Consider the following 22,404-nt stretch of genomic DNA (forward strand, 5'->3'; position numbering starts at 1 on the left):
ACAACAGCAGCTCTTGTCATTTGTGGACCGTAGGAACGCACTTCGTCTTGCAACGCAGTCTTAGGAGACCATTCAGAGAAATTCCCACACTTAAATATTCCCACAATTAAAGTCTAACCTGCTCCCTCATTAGCTGAGAGGAATAGAAACGACATGTGCCCCAAATGGCACCCTATACCCTATTTAGTGCACTACTTTTGACCAGAGGGTTCTGATCAAAAGTACTGCACCATTTAGGGAATAGGATGTCATTTGGGACGAAAACAGGGTCTTTTGTCCTGTTACTGTATAATCACACTGATGCCATTGTGTGTGAAACCCCTTTGGAGAGACAGCCTGTTCTGTTAATTGCCAATGCACCCGCTGCAAGAAATGCCAATGAGGATTATGATTAAGGTGAGATAATGTTTCTCCAATAACAGAAGGTTTAGGGCTGAGCGATAAGGCCTACAAATCATAGGTCGATTTTTTTTTTATGTACGGGAGATTCACGACATACAGTGGCTTGCGAAAGTATTCACCCCCCTTGGCATTTTTCCTATTTTGTTGCCTTACAACCTGGAATTAAAATTGTTTTTTGGGGGGTTTGTATCATCTGATTTACGTAACATGCCTACCACCTTGAAGATAAAACATATTTTTTATTGTGAAACAAACAAGAAATAAGACAAAAAAACAGAAAAAACTTGAGCGTGCATAATTATTCACCCCCCCAAAGTCAATACTTTGTAGAGCCACCTTTTGCAGCAATTACAGCTGCAAGTCTCTTGGGGTATGTCTCTATAAGCTTGGCACATCTAGCCACTGGGATTTTTCAACATTCTTCAAGGCAAAACTGCTCCAGTTCCTTCAAGTTGGATGGGTTCTGCTGGTGTACAGCAATCTTTAAGTCATACCACAGATTCTCAATTGGATTGAGGTCTGGGCTTTGACTAGGCCATTCCAAGACATTTAAATGTTTCCCCTTAAACCACTCGAGTGTTGCTTTAGCAGTATGCTTAGGGTCATTGTCCTGCTGGAAGGTGAACCTCATTCCCAGTCTCAAATCTCTGGAAGACTGAAACAGGTTTCCCTCAAGAATTTCCCTGTATTTAGCGCCATCCATCATTCCTTCAATTCTGACCAGTTTCCCAGTCCCATGAAAAACATGATGAAAAACATGGTGTTCTCGGGGTGATGAGAGGTGTTGGGTTTGCGCCAGACATAGCGTTTTCCTTGATGGCCAAAAAGCTCAATTTTAGTCTCATCTGACCAGAGTACCTTCTTCCATATGTTTGGGGAGTCTCCCACATGCCTTTTGGCGAGCACCAAATGTGTTTGCTTATTTTTTTCTTTTTCTTTTTTCTGGCCTCTCTTCCGTAAAGCCCAGCTCTGTGGAGTGTACAGCTTAAAGTGGTCCTATGGACAGATACTCCAATCTCCGCTGTGGAGCTTTGCAGCTCCTTCAGGGTTATCTTTGGTCTCTTTGCTGCCTCTCTGATTAATGCCCTCCTTGCCTGGTCCGTGAGTTTTGGTGGGCGGCCCTCTCTTGGCAGGTTTGTTGTGGTGCCATATTCTTTCCATTTTTTAATAATGGATTTAAATGGTGCTCCGTGGGATGTTCAAAGTTTCTGATATTTTTTTATAACCCAACTCTGATTTGTACTTCTCTACAACTTTGTCCCTGACCTGTTTGGAGAGCTCCTTGGTCTTCATGGTGCCGCTTGCTTGGTGGTGCCCCTTGCTTAGTGGTGTTGCAGACTCTGGGGCCTTTCAGAACAGGTGTGTATATATATATATATATATATATATATATATATATATATATATATATATATATACTGAGATAATGTGACAGATCATGTGACACTTAGATTGCACACAGGTGGACTTTATTTAATTAATTATGTGACTTCTGAAGGTAATTGGTTGCACCAGATCTTATTTAGGGGCTTCATAGCAAAGGGGGTGAATACATATGCACGCACCACTTTTCTGTTATTCATTTCTTAGAATTTTTTGAAACAAGTTGTTTTTTTCATTTCACTTCACCAATTTGGACTATTATGTGTATGTCCATTACATGAAATCCAAAATAAAAATCAATTTAAATTACAAGTTGTAATGCAACAAAATAGGAAAAATGCCAAGGGGGATGAATACTTTTGCAAGGCACTGTATATCTCTATTTCTTTAACGATTTCTCTAAATAAGCTTTGTTGAAAAATTTAAAGTCAATACACCGCACTTCAAACAGTCAGGAATAATCTAATGAATTCAGGGCTTGTAAAATTATACCTAGGCTAAATATAAGCCTTCCACAACCATAAGACCCACTAATTATTTTATTAAAATCATTTAACCTGCTTTTTTTTGCAATAATCACTGATCTGGCTTTCAAGTCTGTCTATGAAAATGCCCTTTTTGTTACAAATTTAACCAGAACCATTCACAATGCACATCCACTAATAATGACCAACTTCTTGTACCAGGCTTTATAAAAAATTAACACAGGTCTCAAACAATCTCGAGCACAAGCCCACGTGTAGTGAGTAGCCAGCTAAACGTTTTATTTCAAGTCTAGCCAACTTGGATCTATTTGCTTGCTAACAAGGTAGAACAGTTGAACTGTTCAAGTGGCCTACCTGGATAAGAAGATGCATATTTCTCAGAATGAGAACGTGTTGCCAATTCCTTATATAAATGTGTATATCTATGGTCATTGCACATTTATTAAACACAGACTAGATAGCTAGCGTATAACTGTCTGACAATGCCACGCGTGACAGAAACTGAGCATACATTTTCCACAATCAATCATCATCATTGATACTCTTGTTTCAGTAGGGTCTGATCTGTTCTACATTTTGGGAGTTGAGACATAAAAAGGGCATCATTAGAAAGGTTAAGTTCTCCTGTATTACAGTAAAATAATGTCTAAGCGTTTCGTCGTCCATATGACCGATTCTGTTGGACCAAACCTCAAACGCAAATAGCGAGTTTAAACTGCTTGTTGTCAGCGAGGAAGATGTGATCTTTTGTCTCTTTGTTGTTGTGAGTTGCAGGGGGAGGGGCTTGGTGTCTGTGTGAGAGTAGGAAGGTACACAGTGAACACAGCACAGAAGGAGGAGGGGCTTGGTGTCTGTGTGAGAGTGGGAAGGTACACAGTGAACACAGCACAGAAGGAGGAGGGGCTTGGTGTCTGTGTGAGAATAGGAAGGTACACAGTGAACACAGCACAGAAGGAGGAGGGGCTTGGTGTCTGTGTGAGAGTAGGAAGGTACACAGTGAACACAGCACAGAAGGAGGAGGGGCTTGGTGTCTGTGTGAGAGTAGGAAGGTACACAGTGAACACAGCACAGAAGGAGGAGGGGCTTGGTGTCTGTGTGAGAAGGTACACAGTGAACACAGCACAGAAGGAGGAGGGGCTTGGTGTCTGTGTGAGAGTAGGAAGGTACACAGTGAACACAGCACAGAAGGAGCGAAGTAGATGAGACCAAAAAAAAAACATAGAACGCTCATGAAAACGAAACAAAATTAAAACCTTGATTCTGTGATACAGGCATTTGGAACATCGCGCTAAAACATACATTCAAATTAATTGAATTCATTTGATATCGCCCAGCCCTAAGCAGGCTCTGAGCGCTACTCCTGAAAGTTTGAGGAGGAACTCGATATTGAGATTCTTCTGGACTGGGGGTTTAAGGGAGGGAGTTCTACATGGAAAACGACCATTCACCTTTCCATATTGGGTCAGGGGTCACCTATTCTGATCTTAACAATGGTTAACTAGGAGTTTCTAAATCGGAAGTCTCCAATTGACATCAATGAAGTCAGAATCACGCACGCTTATGTACACGGAGTATACCAAAGATTAGGAACACCTTCCTAATATTCAGTTCCTAATATTTAGGATTCACCTGGTCAGTCTATGTCACGGAAAGAGCAGGTGTTCTTAATGTTTTGTATACTCAGTGTACATTCTGAATGGTGTCCTTAGTCTTGAGGGTGAGGGAAGGGGTGACCGGGTTCAAAACTCAGCCTGTAATCCCATCAGTATTGAACCAACCAACCTCTTGCTTGTTTGTCCCTGGCATGTGTGCCATTTTAATGAGCACACTGTCTGAGAGATTCACAGAGGGAGGGAGGTAGCACCACCCTGTTTATGGGTGACTTGTAACACCTGGGGCTCTGACAGAGAACAAGCGGCAGCTACGCAAGGACAGACTCAACACCAGGAAGACCCAACAATCATCACAACCATCACTCACACATGCCCACACTGCAACTGTTGTGTCAATTCCTGACTACAAGCTATACCGAGCACTCAAGCCTAAATCCACCCAGGGTGCTCAAAGCACTCCCAACCTGCAGGGGGCAACCATGCAACTGGAGCTGTTGAAACCAACCACCAGGAAGTGCTCTGGGGACCATATTAACCTGCGCACCCACAAGCAGTGCATGTGCATGGCATCGAAATGTTTGGTAAAAGCTTACTTGGCTCTCACTCATTCCTGAGAAGAGATACCAATGACCACAGCTCCTGATCATCCAAAGACGCAACTGGTAGGACAGAATGTGTTGTGAATTCATGCTTCTATATGCCCTTTTGGTTTGGTTGTAACATACAATACAATTATTAATTAAATTAAATAGTGAAGACTTCATTATGTGAACGTAGACAGTAACGTTACTATAATCATGTGTATTGTTAAATGTTTAATTATGATATTGATATTTAATTATTAACTTGCAATGATCCTAGGTTAATCTAAATGATGAAATTATTGTTTGGTTAGGTTTGAGGATTCAGTAACATTAGTTTATGCTTATTTTTGAGAAAGTGGAATTGAGAGTTATTTGTAACTAATCCATGGGTTTTGTTTGTGTGTTTTGAAGATTATCAACCTATTCTGTTCCATCTTTATGACAATAAAAAATCATAAAGTGAACAGTTTTGAGTTGTCCTTTGCGTTCATCAAGGATAAAGCCGTTTTCAAGTTTGGGCAGAGCTGTGGTCAGCCAGAAATCACGCAGAACTTGACAGCAACATAGCCTGTGGAGCTCAGCCAGGCCTCTACAGCCATCTGAAGACCCACACATAGAAGTCCCCATGGAGGACAATCATACTGGACTAGAGTGATCGCCGATGATGATGATACAACATGTGTTTGTGTATTTTGTGTTTATCTGCCAGCATGTGTATAGCTGTGGGTATAGCTGTGGGTATAGCTATGGGTATAGAGTCAGGGAAATACGTTTTTGATCCCCTGCTGATTTTGTACGTTTGCCCACTGACAAAGAAATGATCAGTCTATAATTTTAATGGTAGGTTTATTTGAACAGTGAGAGACAGAATAACAAAACAAAAATCCAGAAAAACGCATGTCAAAAATGTTATAAATTGATTTGCATTTTAAATGAGGGAAATAAGTATTTGGCTGGAATGGCCTACAAAACCATCGCCAAGCAGCTTGGTGAGAAGGTGACAACAGTTGGTGCGATTATTCGCAAATGGAAGAAACACAAAATAACTGTCAATCTCCCTCGGCCTGGGGCTCCATGCAAGATCTCACCTCGTGGAGTTGCAATGAACATGAGAACTGTGAGGAATCAGCCCAGAACTACACGGGAGGATCTTGTCAATGATCTCAAGGCAGCTGGGACCATAGTCACCAAGAAAACAATTGGTAACACACTTCGCCGTGAAGGACTGAAATCCTGCAGCGCCTGCAATGTCCCCCTGCTCAAGAAAGCCAATGAACATCTGAATGATTCAGAGGAGAACTGGGTGAAAGTGTTGTGGTCAGATGAGACCAAAATCGAGCTCTTTGGCATCAACTCAACTCGCCGTGTTTGGAGGAGGAGGAATACTGCCTATGACCCCAAGAACACCATCCCCACCGTCAAACATGGAGGTGGAAACATTATGCTTTGGGGGTGTTTTTCTGCGAAGGGGACAGGACAACTTCACCGCATCAAAGGGACGATGGACGGGGCCATGTACCGTCAAATCTTGGGTGAGAACCTCCTTCCCTCAGCCAGGGCGTTGAAAATGGGTCGTGGATGGGTATTCCAGCATGACAATGACCCAAAACACACCGCCAAGGCAACAAAGGAGTGGCTCAAGAAGAAGCACATTAAGGTCCTGGAGTGGCCTAGCTAGTCTCCAGACCTTAATCCCATAGAAAATCTGTGGAGGGAGCTGAAGGTTCGAGTTGCCAAACGTCAGCCTCAAAACCTTAATGACTTGGAGAAGATCTGCAAAGAGGAGTGGAACAAAATCCCTCCTGAGATGTGCGCAAACCAGGTGGCCAACTACAAGAAACGTCTGACCTCTGATTGCCAACAAGGGTTTTGCCACCAAGTACTAAGTCATGTTATGCAGAGGGGTCAAATACTTATTTCCCTCATTAAAATGCAAATCAATTTATAACATTTTTGACATGCGTTTTTCTGGATTCTTTTGTTGTTATTCCGTCTCTCACTGTCAGTGGCCAAACGTACAAAATCAGCAGGGGATCAAATACTTTTTTCCCTCACTGTAGCTGTGGGTATAGTTAAGTGATAATGCCAGAGAAGCCGGTGTTTGTTGGATATATTGGCACGGGTGTTGTTAGGCCCGAGACAAAGTAATGATTGACATGTTTTCATTAAACATGTTATTTTGATTAATTTATTCGTACTATTTCATCCTTCCACAAGCTAGTCCTGACACATATCTAGGGTTGCTAGAGACGTGACCCAGTCGTTCATTCTTTTTGTTCTGTATCTATAGACGTGACCCAGTCGTTCAGTCTTTTTGTTCTGTATCTATAGATGCAACCCAGTCGTTCAGTCTTTTTGTTCTGTATCTATAGACGTGACCCAGTCGTTCAGTCTTTTGTTCTGTATCTATAGACGTGACCCAGTCGTTCAGTCTTTTTGTTCTGTATCTATAGACATGACCCAGTCGTTCAGTCTTTTTGTTCTGTATCTATAGACGTGACCCAGTCGTTCAGTCTTTTTGTTCTGTATCTATAGACGTGACCCAGTCGTTCAGTCTTTTTTTCTGTATCTATAGACGCGACCCAGTCGTTCAGTCTTTTTGTTCTGTATCTATAGACGTGACCCAGTCGTTCAGTCTTTTTTTCTGTATCTATAGACGCGACCCAGTCGTTTAGTCTTTTTGTTCTGTATCTATAGATGCGACCCAGTCGTTCAGTCTTTTTGTTCTGTATCTATAGACATGACCCGGTCGTTCAGTCTTTTTGTTCTGTATCTATAGATGCAACCCAGTCGTTCAGTCTTTTTGTTCTGTATCTATGGACGCGACCCAGTCGTTCAGTCTTTTTGTTCTGTATCTATAGACGTGACCCAGTCGTTCGCTCTAAATGTTCCATTGCCATACTGGCTGGCAACGTTCTTATCCCTTGCCTGCTAGCTAGCCAACTACGGCTAACTTACAGTCACATCAAAAGGTTCAGCCAGAATAACAGCAAAGTAGCTGCATTTGCATTTGTTTAAGCTGTTTTCCTGTGACATTTATTTGGATACATCTATAACAATGAGCTAATGAGGCGCGATTTCGCCTGGCATAGAGAATGTGATCACTCGTCAGGACACTGTTGTTCAGAGGAGCTAGCCAACAACACAGCTAACACAATCACGTTTCGTTTTACCTTTTTCAATGGCTTTAAAAAATATATATGTCCATAAAAACGATGCCAGCTGATTCATGATTTCGACCGGATGAGAAACGCTGCCTGCCTGTCTGTCTCATCCCGACACGTTCATTACTATGGGACAGCAGGAGATCGAATTTGAATATTGAAACAATGTTGCAAAATGTCGGAGAGACAGACAGCAAGGTTTATTCAAATCTCCGCTGTTGAAAACCAAATGTTAGTCTAAAAGAAATGGGAGATGATGTCTAGATGCTTTTTATAGTGGAGCTGAAGTTCATAAAGTGCATGACTGGGTTGATGAGATGCAAAGCGGAGCGCCTGGATACAGCCCTTAGCCGTGGTATATTGGCCATATACCACAAACCCCTGAGGTGCCTTATTGCTATTATAAACTGGTTACCAACGTAATTAGAGCAGTGCAAATAGATGTTTTGTCATACCCGTGGTATACCACGGCTGTCAGCCAATCAGCATTCAGGGCTCGAACCCCCCAGTTTATAATTGTGGGAATAGTTGTGTGTATAGTTGTGAGTATGTGAAAGCAGTAGTCAGGTTTAATCTTCTCCAGGTTTTCGTCTTCCTCATTCGTTCACCTCTTCATATCCCTCTCTCTCTGCTGTTGGCATTCCCACATGAGGCATGAAAAGGCTAAGCGACCTTTAATGTCCTGCACAAGTGCCTGAGACTCAGTTTGGGACTGTCAAAGCCGGTGGCAGGCTAGGAACATGAGCACCGTCGGCCATCATTAAGACACTGAGAGCCCTGAACTGAACATACCCGGCACTGATAAGGACATTACATATGACAAAGCCACCAATGAGGAAGACATCCAGGACCAGGAGGAAGAGAATAAGTCTTTATAATTGGGCTTTACAGGACAAGAAGCACAAAGCTAATAGGGCAAAGTCCAGGCAAAAGGTGACTTGATGCTCCTGCAAGTTGTGAGGTGACATTTTCCTGCCCAAGAAGAGAGGAGGGATGGGCCTTGTACTCACCAGGACTTTCTCACCGTCGCCCTGTGACTGGGACTGGGACTCAGAACATGAAGAGTCCATGGTTCCACAGAGTGCTGCCTGTTAGAGATGCTCAGAGGCCTGCATGTCTGTGGAAGAGAGAAATGGAGCGGGTTAAGAGACAGAACATGACAGGTTAACATATAGATGGAGGGAGGAAGGGAGATGGATGGACAAGAACACACACACACACACACACACACACAATCGAAACAGACCGACAGAAACACACACAGCATAAACAATGAGATCCCAGCACATCAGGACATACGCCAAAAGGTCACAGGTGAAAGTGGAAGCCAACCAGGCAGCACAGTGTACAGGGGTCATACGCTGCTATCTGCAGCTCAAACCTTCAGATGGCTTTGATCATTTTGGTTTATTTTTTTCACCCCTTGAATTATTACTTATATGTGATGCCGTTCAGAGCAAGGCTGAACTTCAAATGTGACATCCGCCATCTGTCCTCCTGCAAGCTTCTCAGAAGTCAAGCCCAATTATTTCTTTACCCCTAATTTACTTTCCAAATTCCAACTGCTTCTTTCGACAATCCAACATGACAATCTAGCCTACCTGCCACCAGCTGAGGCATAAACTGATGCTGATGCTGATTGCGTCGCTCTCTCTCTGTCTCTCTCTGCTCTTCACAGCGGCAGTCACATTTTTCCCTGGCAAATCAACAGCAACATCTCCTCCTACCAAAGCGTCAATAATCTTAATAGCCAATATCAGAGCCTCCGAGATAGCCTCTCATCTCAGCTCTACAGAGGCAGATCAATACAGTGGCACATCATGTTTCTGTCGGTCGACACAGAGACAGGAACTCTCTGCCAGTTTCTGTTGTTGCGTCCCAAATGACACCATATTCCCTACATAGTGCACAGATAGGAATGGTTATGAAGGTTTCTGTTTCTTGGGGAAAGCCTCCAGCAGCATTAATGGGGCAGTCTGGGATTCAAACAACAACAAAGCGGTCACCCCACCACTTTTTTGTTTCTGAGACATGTGGCTGGAGACATGTGGCCGAATCACTCTCAAATTCATAGACAGAGCTATGGATGGAAGGACTAACCATCCATGATATCAAAATGATAGTTGTAACCATGATTTGATGCTATAAAATAGGCCTCTTTGTTTTTACAATTACATTGTTAACAAACAATGGAGTAAAATAAGCTTAGAGAGAGAGAGATAGGAGGGAGAGAGAGAAAGAGAGAGAGAGAGAGGAAGGGAGAGAGAGAGAGAGAGAGGAGAGAGGGAGAGAGAGGAGAGAGAGAGCGAGAGAGCGAGAGAGAGAGAGAGGAGAGCGAGAGATAGAGAGAGAGGAGAGAGAAGAGAGAGAGAGGAGAGAGGGAGAGAGAGGAGAGAGAAGAGAGAAGAGAGAGAGAGAGGAGAGAGAGAGAGGAGAGATGAGAGAGAAGAGAGAGAGAGAGGAGAGAAGAGAGAGAGGGGAGAGAGGAGAGAGGGAGAGAAGAGAGAGAGGAGAGAGAAGAGAGGAGAGAGAAGAGAGAAAAGAGGAGAGAGAGAGAAGAGAGAGAGAGAGAAGAGAGAGAGAGAAAGAGAGAGAGAGAGAGAGAGAGAGAGAGAGAAAGAGAGAGAGGAGAGAGAGAAGAGAGGAGAGAGAGAGGAGAGAGAATAGAAAGAGAGAGAGAGAGAGAGAGAGAGAGAGAGAGAAGAGAGAGAGAGAGAAGAGAGAGAGGAGAGAGAGAGAGAGAGAGAGAGAGAAGAGAGAGAGAGGAGAGAGAAGAGGAGAGAGAAGAGAGAGAAGAGAGAGAGAGAGGAGAGAGAGGAGAGAGAAGAGTGAGAGAGAGAGAGAGAGAGAGAGAAAAGAGAGAAGAGAGAGAGAAAGAGAGAAAGAGAGGAAGAGAGAACGGAGAGAGAGAGAAGAGAGAGAAAGAAAGAGAGGAGAGAAGAGAGAAGAGAGAAGAGAGAAGAGAGAAGAGAGAAGAGAGGGAGAGAGAGAAGAGAGGAGAGAGAGAAGAGAGAGAGAAGAGAGAAGAGAGGGAGAGAGAGAAGAGAGAGAGAAGAGAGAGAGAGAGAAAAGAGAGAAGAGAGAGAGAAAGAGAGAAAGAGAGGAAGAGAGAACGGAGAGAGAGAGAAGAGAGAGAAAGAGAGGAATAAGAGAGAAAGGAGAGAAGAGAGAGGAGAGAAGAGAGAGAAGAAAGAGAGGGAGAGAGATAGAAGAGAGAGAGAGAAGAGAGTGCGAGAGGAAGAGAGAAGAGAGAGAGAGCGAGAGAGAGGAGAGAAGAGAGAGAAGAAAGAGAGGGAGAGAGATAGAAGAGAGAGAGAGAAGAGAGTGAGAGAGGAAGAGAGAAGAGAGGGAGAGAAGAGAGAGAGAGAGAGAGAGAGAGAGAAGAGAGAGAGAAAGAGAGGAAGAGAGAACGGAGAGAGAGAAAAGAGAGAGAAGAAAGAGAGGGAGAGAGATAGAAGAGAGAGAGAAGAGAGTGAGAGAGGAAGAGAGAAGAGAGGGAGAGAGATATATCTGCCCACATGCTGCAGCCAGCTCCAAAGTATTGAGAAACTTTTGTTATTGACCAAATACTTATTTTCCACCATAATTTGCAAATAAATTCATTAAAAATCCTACAATGTGATTTTCTGGATTTTTTTTCTCATTTTGTCTGTCATAGTTGACGTGTACCTATGATGAAAATTACAGGCCTCTCTCATCTTTTTAAGTGGGAGAACTTGCACAATTGGTGGCTGACTAAATACTTTTTTCCCCCCACTGTATGTGAAGATGTTGTATGCTGGGGCATCATGTATGGTCAAGGTGGGAGGGGGGCTCAGTAGGCCAGTCTGGTTGAGGCAGGGCATTAGACAAGGATGCCCTCTATCAGGGCAGTTATATACACTAGCCATTGAGCCTTTTTTGGGCCAGCTACACAGGAGACTGCAGGAAGTGTGCTGGACAGGCATAGCAGTGTCAGTGTATGCAGATGACATTTGTGATGGTCAGGGATGGTCAGGATATGCAGGCACTAGAGAATAGTCTGAAGGTGTACGAGGGAGCTTCGTCAGCTAAGGTAAACTGGGGCAAGAGCAAAGCTCTGTTATGTGTGGCATGGGGGGATAGGGTCCCTCCTCTGCTTCCAGGGGGTTTGCAGTGGGGTTGTGAAGGGCTTAACATTTTGGGGGTGTACCTGGGCTCGGAGAGGTGGGTCAGGAAGAACTGTGAGGGGCTGTCACAGGCAGTGGTGTCAAGACTGGCCAGGTGGAGGTGGCTCCTGTCCCAAGTGTCATATAGAGGGAGGGTGCTGATAATCAACAACCTGGTGGCATCTTCCCTGTGGCATAAACTGGCTGTCCTCAACCCCCCCCCCGCCGGTCTGCTCGCAGACCTGCAACGCAAGCTGGTGGATTTCTTCTGGTCGGGCCATCACTGGCTGAGGGCGACAGTGTTGTATATGTCCATAAATGAAGGAGGACAGGGCCTGGTGGAACTGGAGAGCAGGGTGGCTGCATTCCGACTAAAGGCGGCACAGAGACTGCTGTACCATACTGATGTCGGATGGAGGGAGCCAGCATGCGCGCTGCTGAGGAGAGCTGGCGGATTAGGGTTGGACCGGCAGCTATTCCTCATGAGGCTGGAGGGGCTGAGTACAGCAGATCTCTCTGATTTTTACTCTGCGGTGCTGAGGGCCTGGCAGCTACTAAGGCCCACACGAGAAGGGGGTGTGGAGCCTGGGCTGTGGGTGTGGGAGGAGCCTATCTTCCACAACCCAGCCATCCTTTTGAGATCGGTTCAGTCAGCCACCCTGAAGAGGCGACTGATGGCAGCGGGATTACTAAGGCTGGGTGACCTGCGACTGCTGGGAGAGGAGGGGTGGAAAACCCCAGAAGTCCTAGCACAACAAACAGGACTAACATCTCTTAGGCTGCTGGAGAGATTCCTGGGGGAAGTCCAGGAGGCACTGTCTGAGCCGGTAAAGGGGGTGTTTAAGTGGCCAAAGGGGGAGGGGCCACCAATGTTTCCGCCACTGCATGTGACGGCAGAGACTGGGGACTGGCAAGGGGGTCTGGAGGACTTTTAACACTCCGAGCCTGGGGGAGTTTGAAGGGGTGGGAGGTAAAGCCCTATACAACCTCTGTATTAAGGTAAGGAACATCAGGAGCCTAACAGGAGTGAAGGCACATCAGTGGCAGGGGGTATGTGGGGTGGAGAGTATGGTGGGTTTTAGATGGAGGGGGCTCTACAAACTCCCAGTACCAAAGAGGTCAGGGGACCTCCAGTGGAGGGTTTTACATGGAGCCCTGGCCACTAACAGCTGGTTGGCACGGGTTGAACCGGGAGTCAGACAGGGGTGTCCTTTCTGTGTCATGAGTGAAACTGTGAATCATGTGTTTTCTGTGTGCGCCAGGTTACTGCCTTTAATGTCTCAGTTGGAATGTCTGTGTGAGAGGTTGGGGGTGGAGTTTACTGTCGGGATGTTTATAATGGTGTACAGGTATTCAAATAAGGAAAAGGAAAAATGTGTGTTGTTGAATTTTCTGTTTGCTCAGTCAAAGTTAGCTATTTGGATAACAAGGAGGAACAGGGTCAAAGGTGGAGGGATAACAGACCCTTTACTATTATTTAATGGGATGGTCTCTGCGCGCCTTAGGGTGGACTTTGGTTTCTATAAAATGATAAAAAGTGTGGAGCTGTTTCAAGAAATATGGTGTGTTGGGGGGGCTGTCTGTATAGCTGAGGAAGATGGTCTGGATATACGGTTGTAGAGTTGGTGAGGTTTGGGTTATTGTGATGTGTGGTGTTGTTTTTGTAACATGGGGTAGAGGAAAAGGTGAGTATGCAGTACAGGGGATATTGGTAATTTTTTATTTTATTTTAGGGGGTGGGGGGGGGGGGGATGAGGTTTTAATAAAATGAGGATGTACCATTAAAGAAAGACAAAAAGTTTTAAAGTATTCTCCCTCTCTTCTCTCTACTCTTCTCTCCTCTCTCTCTCTCTCTCTCTCTCGGTCTCTCTCTCTCACTCTCTTTCTCTCTCTCCCTCCTATCTCTCTCTCTCTAAGCTTATTTTACTCCATTGTTTGTTAACAATGTAATTGTAAAAACAAAGAGGCCTATTTTATAGCATCAAATCATGGTTACAACTATCATTTTGATATCATGGATGGTTAGTCCTTCCATCCATAGCTCTGTCTATGAATTTGAGAGTGATTCGGCCACATGTCTCCAGCCACATGTCTCAGAAACAAAAAAGTGGTGGGGTGACCGCTTTGTTGTTGTTTGAATCTGGTGAAATAGACAGTCAAGCCATGGTTATGTGATGATCCGAAAAACCTACCGGGAGAATGGTAGCGCCCAACAGCCTATTGCTCTGATTCCTAGACATGTACAATCGATCAAGCCGGGTTGCACTCACCCTAGCCCCAAAGACCTTCACTCATGTATACTGTCTTGTGTTGGGATGTCTAGTTCTCCCAAACATCCATTTGGTCAAACTGATTAATAATGTCCCTTAACACCCCCGCTGAACCAGAATGAGGCTCCTCCCCATTTCTGTCTTTCGTAAAATCCATCCTCCTCATCGTCTTCCTCCTCAGACTCACCTTCCTCCTCCTCGTCTCCATCTCCCAACCTGACCACCTGCCCTTCCTCTCTAGTCGGCGCCTACCCCCCAGCACCAGGCAAAGGTTCCTTGGTGCCTTTCACCACACCAGCCTCTGCCCTCCCACCTCCTTTCTTCTCCCCCTTTTTCCTCTTCCGCTTGACACCCTCCTCCACCCCCCCTAGTCGCTTACCCTTCCCCACTATACCCTCCTCATCCACTAGCATAACCTGACTAAGCCCAGCCTCATTTACACCACCATCCATGACATGACTAGACCCAGCCTCATCTACACCACCCTCCATAACATGACTAGACCCAGCCTCATCTACCCCACCCTCCATAACCTGACTAAGCCCAGCCTCATTTACACCACCATCCATGACATGACTAGACCCAGCCTCATCTACCCCACCCTCCATAACATGACTAGACCCAGGCTCATCTGCACCACCACCTATAGCATGACTAGACCCAGCCTCATCTACCCCACCCTCCATAACATGACTAGACCCAGGCTCATCTGCACCACCACCTATAGCATGACTAGACCCAGTCTCATCTACCCCACCCTCCATAACATGACTAAACCCAGCCTCACCTACACCACCACCTATAGCATGACTAGACCCAGCCTCACCTACACCACCACCTATAGCATGACTAGACCCAGCCTCACCTACACCACCATCTATAGCATGACTAGACCCAGCCTCATCTACCCCACCCTCCATAACATGACTAGACCCAGGCTCATCTGCACCACCACCTATAGCATGACTAGACCCAGCCTCATCTACCCCACCCTCCATAACATGACTAGACCCAGGCTCATCTGCACCACCACCTATAGCATGACTAGACCCAGTCTCATCTACCCCACCCTCCATAACATGACTAAACCCAGCCTCACCTACACCACCACCTATAGCATGACTAGACCCAGCCTCACCTACACCACCACCTATAGCATGACTAGACCCAGCCTCACCTACACCACCATCTATAGCATGACTAGACCCAGCCTCACCTACACCACCATCTATAGCATGACTAGACCCAGCCTCATCTACACCACCACCTATAGCATGACTAGACCCAGCCTCACCTACACCACCATCTATAGCATGACTAGACCCAGCCTCACCTACACCACCACCTATAGCATGACTAGACCCAGCCTCACCTACACCACCACCTATAGCATGACTAGGCCCAGCCTTACCTACACCACCACCTATAACATGACTAGACCCATTCTCATCTAACCCACCACATGTAGCATGACTAGACCCAGCCTTAACTACACTACCATCTGTAGCATGACTAGGCCCAGCCTCATCTACACCACCATCCATAACATGACTAGACCCAGCCTCATCTACACCACCCTCCATAGCATGACTAGGCCCAGCCTCATCTACACCACCCTCCATAGCATGACTAGACCCAGCCTTAACTACACTACCATCTGTATCATGACTAGGCCCAGCCTCATCTACACCACCACCTATAGCATGACTCGACCCAGCCTCATCTAATCCACCATCTGTAGCATGACTAGACCCAGCCTTAACTACACTACCAACTGTAGCATGACTAGGCCCAGCCTTAACTACACTACCATCTGTCGCATGACTAGGCCCAGCCTCTGCTGCCTGTGTCTCATGGCCCCCTGCACGTTGACCTCGATTTCCCCCACTGGTCCTTCTACCCTCACCTTGTCTACGGCCTTTATGTGGGCACGCAAAGCTCTTATGCCCCAAATCCCCACACTCAAAGCAACGTAGACTATCTGTGCTGGCAAAACCTGCGTAGAGCCCCTCCCCATGCCTCACTTTAAAATGCACATTTAACTGTTGCTCATTGTTATTCAGAAACATGAACACTTGCCTCCGGAACGAAACAACATGCTTAACGGCATCTGACTGAAAACCTGCCGACAGTACACGAAAACCACTAGCAAACTTACCAAAACGACTCAACTCCTTCCTGATTTGATCATCCGTAATAAACGGAGGCAAATTTGGAACTACCACCCTAGTCGAAGGGGTAGAAAGAGGAGAAATTGGCACCAACACCCCCCTTACAAATACACCACTAGAAATTAGCCTACCCACCAAATGTGCTCTTTTCATGAACACAACCACAGCTTTGTTCATTCTGGATGCGCAATGTATAAATTCAGCTCCTACCTGTTCGCTGACCGCGAGCAGAACCTCCTCCACCTTAATTCCATTATCGGGAACACCCCTGAATCCATGCCGTAACGACAGCGTCTCCCCCGCGCTAGGCTGCGAAGCCATCGCTCACACCACACCATTCAAAACCCCAGGAAATTAAACCTTTGTCCTCTTCCTCCCTAGCTTTGAAAATAAAAACAGTGGGTACCACTAAAACAAACAGTGCATTAACCCTCCACCATATAAAAAAGAGAAATTGAAAGGAAAAACCAAGGAAAGAAACAAGAAATAAGTTAGGACAAGCCCTCCATACCAAACACTCAAACTCCAAAAAACTCCCAGCATGCACTGAGAGAGAGAGAGAGAGGAGAGGAGAGGAGAGGAGAGGAGAGGAGAGGAGAGGAGAGGAGAGGAGAGGAGAGGAGAGGAGAGGAGAGGAGAGGAGAGGAGAGGAGAGGAGAGGAGAGAGAGAAAGAGAGAGAAAGAGAGAGAAAGAGGGGGAGGAAGAGAGAGAGAGAGGGAGGAAGAGAAAGAGAAGAGAGGGGGGAGAGAGAGAGAGAAAGAGAGAGGAGAGAGGAGGAGAGAGAGAGAGAGAGAGGAGAAAGAGAGAGAGAGGAGAGAGAGAAAGAGAGAGAGAGAGAGGAGAGAGAGGAGAGAGAAAGAGAGAGGAGAGAGAGAGAGAGGAGAAAGAGAGAGAGAGGAGAGAGAAGAGAGAAAGAGAGAGAGAGAGAGAGAGAGAGAGAGAGAGAGAGAGAGAGAGAGAGAGAGAGAGAGAGAGAGAGAGAAAAGAGAGAAAGAGAGAAGAGAGAGAGAGAGGGAGAAAGAGAGATAGAAGAGAGAAAAGAGAGAAGAGAGAAAGAGAGAGAGAGAGAAGAGAGAGAAGAGAGAGAGTGTAATGTTTACTGTTAATATTTATTGTTTATTTCACTTTTGTTTACTATCTACTTCCTTGCTTTGGCAATGTTAACATACGTTTCCCATGCCAATAAAGCCCTTAAATTGAAATTTAATTGAAAGAGATAAGAGAGAGAGAGTTAGAGCGAAAGAGAGAGAGAGAAAAAAAGGAAGGGCACTGAAAAATGATTTATTTCTCCCCGTTGACTTGAAGCTTTCCCCCACCCATTCCATATGTATTTTCTGCAGCTCTTCTGGGGCCAGTGGCCATTTCTCCTCATGATGGAAACAAACTACAGGGGAAACGGAGAGCCGAGTCAGTCATGGAGAAGACATCGGCTGCCTCCCAAACGGAACCCTTTTACCTATACAGTGCACTACTTTTGACCAGAGCCCTATGAGCCCTATGGGCCTGGTCAAAGTAGTGCACCAAATAGGGAATAGGGTGCCGTTTGGGAGGCAGTTAAAGAGTGGGGACAGGAGAGAATGCTGGAACTGCGCTGTGACATAATGTGAGCTGCTCAGGGGACAATGGGTTTACACGTGGAAGTGGTGAAGTTCTGTGGAGCGCTATAAACTAAAGAGCCAGGAACTCTGTAGCTAGTTCATAGAACATCCACGTTAACATAGTTGGATTTCTACAGGTGTTATGGGTTAGCAAGGCTACTCTCTCTCTATCTCTGCCTTGGCAGTGGCACAACAACCCTGCTCCAACCACACACACACACACTGTACACAACTACACGCACACACTGTACACAACTACACGCACACACTGTACACAACTACACGCACACACTGTACACAACTACACGCACACACTGTACACAACTACACGCACACACTGTACACAACTACACGCACACACTGTACACAACTACACGCACACACTGTACACAACTACACGCACACACTGTACACAACTACACGCACACACTACACGCACACACTGTACACAACTACACGCACACACTGTACACAACTACACGCACACACTGTACACAACTACACGCACACACAGACACTCCTGAGGTCTGTCCCACAGCTGCCTGTCAGGATGAGCTGCCTATGAATAATTCCCAAACACACTGGCAGGCAGCTGGGAATCCCAAAATAGTGGCTTGGTGACTTGGCCCAGACAAGACAGACAGGGGATTACAGCAGGGACCAGGGTAAGCCTGCTGCATGGGCCCCGACCAACATCAGCCACAATCACAACAATTCATTAGGACTCAGGTCCTTACCTCCACAGATCCACACACACACACACACACACTAGGGCTGCCACGGTAATTGTATAATCGTGTAACAGACTATTATGGATGAACAACTTGATATTGAAGTGGACTAACTTTACCCTAAAGCAGCGGAGTAAAAGCTAGCCTGGTTTACATCTAACAGCAGAGAGAAGATGGAACAAACAGCTGACTGAAGACCAGACGGCCAGGATTTCAAAAACACGACACGTAAGGTTGAGTCTGTTTCCGCGGTAACAATGACTCTTTACAACGTGATTCAACTTTGTTGCTCCTTGTTTCAGCAAAGTGTAGTCGCAAATAAGTTATTTTTTGCTTTCTAACGATTATAAAACAGTGACCGCAGTCATTTGGCTGACAAATAACCGTCATCCAAAATTCCATGGCTGTCACAGACCTAATACACACACACACATTGATAAGGAGGAAAGGACTACAAAAGTAAGAAAGGGAGTTGAAGAAATAGCCACCACACACACACACACACACACACACACAGACGAGTGAAGGATCCGTGAGTGGTAGACAGAGATGTCAACCATTTCAGGATCAGCATCCGATTGGAGTGTTTTCTGTCAGTCCAAATGAGGGAGAACTACTCTCGGACAAACTGAGAGACAGACAGACGGAGACAGACAGACAGACACCTTTCTCTCCCCCCACCAGTGTTCTGAGTCAGGTGTAACAGGGTCCAGTGATAGGGGTGCATGCAGTGAGTCTATCTCCCCCACAGCGTGACAGACAGAGGGGACAGACAGAACAGAGAAAAATACTCTCCATTTCCACCCAGTTCCGGCTCATTCCACATCCACACACACACACATTCTCTCTCACTCTCTCTCTCTGAAAGGTGAGAAAATGACTGGCCTTGAGCGCTTCTCTCAAGGGATACGGCTTCATGGCAGCACTGGCAGGTTATATGAGCTTTCCTATGGAGACTAATCAATGTGGCCCCACTTTGGAAATGTCAGCCTGCCAGGAACCTTGTGTGAGACTCAGACAGAGACTCGGAGGATTTACATAGAAATCACGGTCCATAGGGTCAAAAGCAGTGCACTATATAGGGAATAGGATGCCATTAAAAGAAGGGGAATTCAGGTCATTCTAAAATACTTCTGTTCTGGGGAACAATCTGTGTGTCCCATTTTGAGGTTGTGCTGATGGGGGAATATTTAGCATCTTTAGACATCATTAATTCATGTAGGTAAGAGTATTGGCCTAAGGAATATTAACCACACACACATAAAGGACATTCCAGATGATCAATGGGACTTTAGGTGTCATTTCGGACGCAGACTTTTTTTGATTTAACATAAAGGAAAGAGACAGTAAATGACTCAAATCTGTCTGACATAACACCACCTCTCTGGTTCAGATCTCTACTGACTGTCTGACATAACACCACCTCTCTGGTTCAGATCTCTACTGACTGTCTGACATAACACCACCTCTCTGGTTCAGATCTCTACTGACTGTCTGACATAACACCACCTCTCTGGTTCAGATCTCTACTGACTGTCTGACATAACACCACCTCTCTGGTTCAGATCTCTACTGACTGTCTGACATAACATCACCTCTCTGGTTCAGATCTCTACTGACTGTCTGACATAACACCACCTCTCTGGTTCAGATCTCTACTGACTGTCTGACATAACACCACCTCTCTGGTTCAGATCTCTACTGACTGTCTGACATAACACCACCTCTCTGGTTCAGATCTCTACTGACTGTCTGACATAACACCACCTCTCTGGTTCAGATCTCTACTGACTGTCTGACATAACACCACCTCTCTGGTTCAGAAGGGGTTTGAAGAAGAAAATACTGACTCGGATCGCCCTGTGTCAAGGTGACTGTGCTGACCGAGCGGATTCCACTTAAGGGCAGAAGCACCTCCCTACTTTCATCTGACTGACAGAGAGAGAAAATATGGTATGGCTACCAGAGAATGAGAGAGAGAGAGAGAGAGAGAGAGAGAGAGAGAGAGAAACAGAGGTACAGAGGGAGAAAGAGGGAGACAGAGATACAGAGGGAGAAAGAGGGAGACAGAGGGAGACAGAGATACAGAGGGAAACAGAGATACAGAGGGATACAGAGGGAGACAGAGGGAGAAAGAGGGAGACAGAGATACAGAGGGAGACAGAGATACAGAGGGAGACAGAGATACAGAGGGAGAAAGAGGGAGACAGAGATACAGAGGGATACAGAGGGATACAGAGGGAGAGAGATACAGAGGGAGACAGATATACAGAGGGAGACAGATATACAGAGGGAGACAGATATACAGAGGGAGACAGAGGGAGACAGAGATACAGAGGGAGACAGAGATACAGAGGGAGACAGAGGGAGACAGATATACAGAGGGAGACAGGGGGAGACAGAGGAAGACAGAGATACAGAGGGATACAGAGGGAGACAGAGATACAGAGGGAGGCAGAGAGATACAGAGGGAGACAGAGATACAGAGGGAGACAGAGATACAGAGGAAGGTAGAGGGAGACAGAGATACAGAGGGATACAGAGGGAGAGAGATACAGAGGGAGACAGAGGGAGAGAGAGGGAGGCAGAGATACAGGGGGAGGCAGAGGGAGAGAGATACAGAGGGAGACAGGGAGACAGAGATACAGAGGGAGACAGAGATACAGAGGAAGGTAGAGGGAGACAGAGATACAGAGGGAAACAGAGGGAGACAGAGGGAGGCAGAGATACAGAGGGAGACACAGGGAGAGAGAGATACAGAGGGATACAGAGCTACAGAGGGAGGCAGAGGGCGACAGAGATACAGAGGGAGACACAGGGAGATACAGAGGGATACAGAGATACAGAGGGAGACAGAGATACAGAGGGAGACAGAGATACAGAGGGAGGCAGAGGGAGAGAGAGGGAGACAGAGTTACAGAGGGAGAGAGAGGGATGCAGAGGGAGACAGAGATACAGAGGGAGTCAGAGGGATACAGAGGGATACAGAGGGAGTCAGAGGGAGACAGAGGGATACAGAGGGAGGCAGAGGGAGACAGAGCTACAGAGGGAGTCAGAGGGATACAGAGGGAGACAGAGGGATACAGAGGGAGACAGAGGGAGACAGAGGGAGACAGATGGATACAAAGGGAGACAGAGGGATACAGAGGGAGACAGAGCTACAGAGGGAGACAGAGGGATACAGAGGGAGACAGAGGGAGACAGAGGGAGACAGATGGATACAAAGGGAGACAGAGGGATACAGAGGGAGACAGAGGGATACAGAGGGAGACAGAGGGAGACAGAGGGAGAGAGAGATACAGAGGGAGACAGAGATACAGAGGGAGGCAGAGGGATACAGAGGGAGTCAGAGGGATACAGAGGGAGACAGAGGGATACAGAGGGAGACAGAGGGAGACAGAGGGAGACAGATGGATACAAAGGGAGACAGAGGGATACAGAGGGAGACAGAGGGAGAGAGAGGGAGACAGAGATACAGAGGGAGACAGAGATACAGAGGGAGGCAGAGGGAGACAGAGATACAGAGGGAGACAGAGACTCAGAGGGATTCAGAGGGAGACAGAGATACAGAGGGAGACAGAGATACAGAGGGAGACAGAGGGAGAGAGAGGGATACAGAGGGAGGCAGAGATACAGAGGGAGACAGAGGGATACAGAGGGAGGCAGAGATACAGAGATACAGAGGGAGACAGAGATACAGAGGGAGGCAGAGGGAGACAGAGATACAGAGGGAAACAGAGGGAGAGAGAGATACAGAGGGAGACAGAGGGAGACAGAGATACAGAGGGAGACAGAGGGCGACAGAGATAGAGGGAGACACAGGGAGAGAGAGATACAGAGGGATACAGAGATACAGAGGGAGACAGAGATACAGA

At 46.3% G+C, this 22,404-nt stretch overlaps 1 protein-coding gene across 1 annotated transcript in view; it reads right to left on the reverse strand.

Moving 5' to 3' along the window:
* The window catches only part of LOC311140595 (oxysterol-binding protein-related protein 8-like), a 150,366-nt gene that overhangs the window by 111,051 nt on the left and 16,911 nt on the right, over positions 1 to 22,404 (reverse strand). Inside the window, exon 3 of the mRNA XM_084175719.1 lies at positions 8,642 to 8,748. Coding sequence (XP_084031845.1) covers positions 8,642 to 8,701 — 60 coding nt within the window. The 5' untranslated portion in view covers positions 8,702 to 8,748. The remainder of the gene's footprint in view (positions 1 to 8,641; positions 8,749 to 22,404) is intronic.

This window comes from Coregonus lavaretus, assembly GCF_964263955.1.
Source record: "Coregonus lavaretus genome assembly, chromosome: 13".
Taxonomy (NCBI): domain Eukaryota; kingdom Metazoa; phylum Chordata; class Actinopteri; order Salmoniformes; family Salmonidae; genus Coregonus; species Coregonus lavaretus.